The sequence below is a fragment of the Corvus brachyrhynchos genome, unplaced genomic scaffold (assembly GCF_000691975.1).
Source record: "Corvus brachyrhynchos isolate BGI_N302 unplaced genomic scaffold, ASM69197v1 scaffold72, whole genome shotgun sequence".
Taxonomy (NCBI): Eukaryota; Metazoa; Chordata; class Aves; order Passeriformes; family Corvidae; genus Corvus; species Corvus brachyrhynchos.
Window position 1 is genome coordinate 2,210,351 of NW_008236763.1, and position 4,119 is coordinate 2,214,469.

A 4,119-nucleotide genomic window follows, 5' to 3' on the forward strand; every position below is an offset into this window, starting at 1 on the left:
GTTTCTGGGAAATGTTTCCCAGAACAATTGTGAAGGCTGGAGCTGAGGTCGGAAATGGGAATGGGAACGAAGTGCTGCTCTCTCCTCCGGGCGGAGGAAAGCTGGGAATGCTCCCCCCGCTCCCAGGAAAAAGGCAGGTCCACCCCTTTGGAATTTGGAATTCCATTTGGAATGCCAGATGATCCTGTCCTGCCTTTGTGATCGTTCCCTTCCTTCTTTCCATGGATTTTCGGGCCATAAGTCCCAACATTTACTTGGGATGGTTTCTTATGGGTGTTGTAGGGATGCAACATTCCGTGGAATTCTGGGATGGTTTGGGATGAAGGGAGCTTAAAGCCCATCCCATTCCACCTCCCACACCTTCCACTATCCCAGGCTGCTCCAACCCAGCCTTGGATGCTTCCAGGGATGGGGCAGCCATGGATTCTCCAGGAATTCCATCCCAGCCCCTCCCCACCCTCCCAGGGAGAAATTCCTTCCCAATATCCCATCTAAATCTCCACTTTTCCAGGGTGAAGCCATTTCCTGTGTCCTGTCCCTCCATCCCTTATCCCAAATCCCTCTCCAGCTCTCCTGGAACCCCTTTAGGCTCTGAGCTCTCCCTGGATCCTTCCCTTCTCCAGCTGAACATTCCCAGCTCTCCCAGCCTGGCTCCAAACAGTGGGAATCACATCCATGGGTGCTTTTAAAATCCCTGATTCCCGTTATCCCAACCCAACAGGATTTTCTCCTGGCAGCAAAGTCGCTCGGTGCTCCTCCATCAGCTTTAATTGAGCAATAAAAGGGAGCTGCCGGAATGTTCCCTGGGAACAGCAATTCCCGAAGTTTTACTGCTCCTCCTGCAGCTGTAAATCAGGATAAATCGGGATAAGTTGGGATGAAAGTCCAACTGCTGCTGGGAGCATCCTGCTGGTCCTAACGAGATGATTAAACCCAATCCCTCCCTCACTGTGGCAGGGGCCGCCCCTCTTCCCGGGGGAGTCCCTGCGTCACCCCGGGAGAGCCGGGACAAAGAGGGGCTGTGTTCTCCAGGACCCACCTACACGCACAGGAATTGTTCCCAGGGATTGTTCCCGCTGCCCACATCTGCTCTGGACAAAGGGGCCCTGGAGGAGCCTGGAGGAGCCTGGAGGAGCCTGGTATTTTCCAGGGGATGAATTCCCTGTGTGCTTTTCCTTGCTCCCGGTCAGCGCTGCTCCGTGCAATCCTATGGATCATCCTGGATCGTTCCCGCAGGATTCCACCCATGGGTTCAGTCTGGGGATTCTGTGTCACTTTTAGAGCTCAAAAGTTGTCTGGCATTTAATTTCTTCCTGATATTCCTGGATTTTTGCATTCCCATTGCAGTGGGGATTGGCCCTACAGGGATTTGTAGGGAGAAGCTGTGGCTGCCCCTGGATCCCTGGAAGCGTCCAAGGCCAGGCTGGAGCAACCTGGGATATTGGGAAATGTCCCTGCCCTTGGGATGAGCTTTAAATTCACTTCCCAACCCAAACCATTCCAGGATTCCCTGATTTGCCGTTAGAGTTTGAGCTCAGCCCTTTTATATTCCTGTATTTCCAAATATCCCCCAGGAATCTGTGCCAGGAAATTCTTCCTTCCTTCTCAGCCATTCCTCACCCCCAAATCCAAGGAAAACAACAAATTCCTCACTTTTCAGACCCAAACTGCTCCTATTTGGACCCTTTATAAACCCCCACTGCCTCACACCCAGGGGGTAAAAATTGGGATGAAGGATCCTCCTTTTTGCCGTTTCGGGATTTGCGTTTGTTACCAGAGGGATAAAAGGCGTCCGGATGGAAAATGGGATCCCGGGAAGTTGTATGGGTCTGCTGGGAGTGCGGCACATCTGGCAGGGAAACAGCTGGATCCTGGCTGGGAATGGGATTATTTGGAGACCGGTTGGGAAAGATTCCAGTCCTAGAATTCTGCTGGATCAATGCCAGGTTTTTTGGGACATGAGGGACTCCAGACCCCTGAGCTCATCCCAGTGCCCTGAGGGATTGAATATTCCTCAGTATTTCTTATGCATAAAAAAAAATTATTATTAATGTTTTAAATGGCAAATCCGTTTTTTTATTCGATCCCACGGGCTCCATTTGTATCCCACTGCTCCTGGAATTTTCCCTTGGTCCCTGGGCACTCTCTCCAGGATCAGAGCCCAAACAACCCCATAAATCCTTCCAGTGGGACAATCTGAGGCTCAGGAGAGCTGTTCCGTGTTCCCCAAAGTCTGGACATCATTCCTGGCCCGATTCCCACCCCACACAAACATTTTTGGGGCGGAAACGCCACGTTCCCAAAGTTTCCGAAGGGAATACGCCAGGATTGGCTCAGTAATGTGACTTTGGGGTTTGGTTTTGTTATTTTTTTCCAGCTGAGGATCCCTCTGGCTGTGCCACCACAGGGGACATTCCAAGGTCACCCCAAGGTACATCCCAAGGTCCTGAGGCCACCCAGGGAAGCTCCAAGATGATCCCGAGGAGAGCCCAGGTCACCTGCGCCGGAATCGCCTTCGCCCTCTGCCTCCAGCACCTCGTCAGTGCCATCGAGGTCCCCCTGCATTGTGAGTTTGGGATTTATCCTCCCCAGTTCCTCTCCAAAAATTCCCCACTGGAATGGGGAGGAGGTGGGATGAAGGTGGGAACAGCCCAGGTCGATTTTCTGTTCCATGGCTGAGTTTTCCTCTCCACCGTTGGGTTTTCCTCTCCGCTGTTGGGTTTTCTCCTCCACATTTGGAAGGAAAAGGGTTTTTGTGTAGGATTTGCAAGGCCTGGCAAAAACTCCCTGGATTTGTTTTATGGCCGTGCTGGGAATGGGATTGCTCCTGAATTAACCTCCTGTCTTTTCTCCTCTACGCTTTGCCTTTGGGAATAACAGCAAATATCCAGAGTGAATGTAAGTGCTCCCTGCCCTCCGAGTGGCCGTGTCCTTGTCCCCGAATCTGCACGAGGGGTCCCTGAGCAGGGTCTGGTGGTGGCACTGGTGGCGCTTGGGGGACATTTTTGAGCCCCTTTCGAGCCACTTCTCTCACACATCCAGGTTGGGAAGGGCCTGGAAAGGCTGGAGCAGCTCGGGAAGAGCTCCTGACTGTCTGTGCTGTCCCTGGAGTACGGTCTGGGCTGTGTTTGCCATGGAAAAGTTGTTCCTGCAGGGAATTGGGTTTGGAGAAAGGCAGGATTCCCCTTCTGGCACCTGTGCCAGGCTCAGCCCCACGTCCTGATGTGTTGGGAGCATCCCTGGATCTCAGGGGTTGAGGAAACAGCCTCGGATCTTCATCCCAGGGGCTGGGATCTGCAGTTTGGAGATCAGGGCTGGATCCTGTTCCAGCCACGGGGCTCCTGTGTTCCCTTTCCCATCCCTGCATCCCTAAATACCAGGTCCTGTTCCAGCCACGGGGTTCCTGTGTCCCTTTTCCCATCCCCATTCTCCTAAATTCCAGGTCTGAGCTCCTTTGGGGCCATCTTGGGGGGTTGGAGTCTCTTCCTTGCACCAGGAATGTCTCGGGATCCCTGGCCCAGCCCCTTCTGAGCTGCAGATCCAGGATGAATTCCCACTGGATTCACCCTGCGGGAGCAGGAGGATGGAACTGGGACATTCCCTAATGACACCAAGATACGGAGAGGGAATTGGGGTTTTTTGGTACTTAAAGAGAGTCTGGACACTGCGATGCTCCGAGAGCTGATGAATTCAGGGAATTCATGGGAATTTCCTCAGGATTCAAACCCCAAATCGCACACCCAGCCGGGGGAAGGAGCTAAGATCCCAGCAGGAGTTGCTGCGGGATGGCACAGAAGGATCTCCCCCGGTTCCTCACGGGATTCCCTTCCCTTGCAGTGCCCCAGCCCCCCACAATCACCAAGCAATCCATCAAGGATTACATCGTGGATCCCAGGGATAACATCTTCATCGAATGTGAAGCCAAAGGCAATCCCGTTCCCACGTGAGTGCATTCCCAGCCCTCCTCCCAGCATCCCCCAGAGCTCTGGAGCCTCTCCAGCTGTGCCACCTTCCCTCCCCATCCCATCCCATCCCGTCCCGTCCCATCCCATCTCATCCCATCCCGTCCCAGCCCCTCAGGGCTCCAGGAGGGATGCCAGTAGGTGCCGGAGATGAGGA

The 4,119-nt window shown here is 53.7% G+C and overlaps 1 protein-coding gene across 1 annotated transcript in view; it reads left to right on the forward strand.

Annotated features, from left to right (window-relative positions):
- The window catches only part of NFASC (neurofascin), a 71,240-nt gene that overhangs the window by 15,208 nt on the left and 51,913 nt on the right, over positions 1-4,119 (forward strand). Inside the window, exons 2-4 of the mRNA XM_017727161.1 lie at positions 2,378-2,566; positions 2,881-2,898; positions 3,838-3,943. Coding sequence (XP_017582650.1) covers positions 2,378-2,566; positions 2,881-2,898; positions 3,838-3,943 — 313 coding nt within the window. The remainder of the gene's footprint in view (positions 1-2,377; positions 2,567-2,880; positions 2,899-3,837; positions 3,944-4,119) is intronic.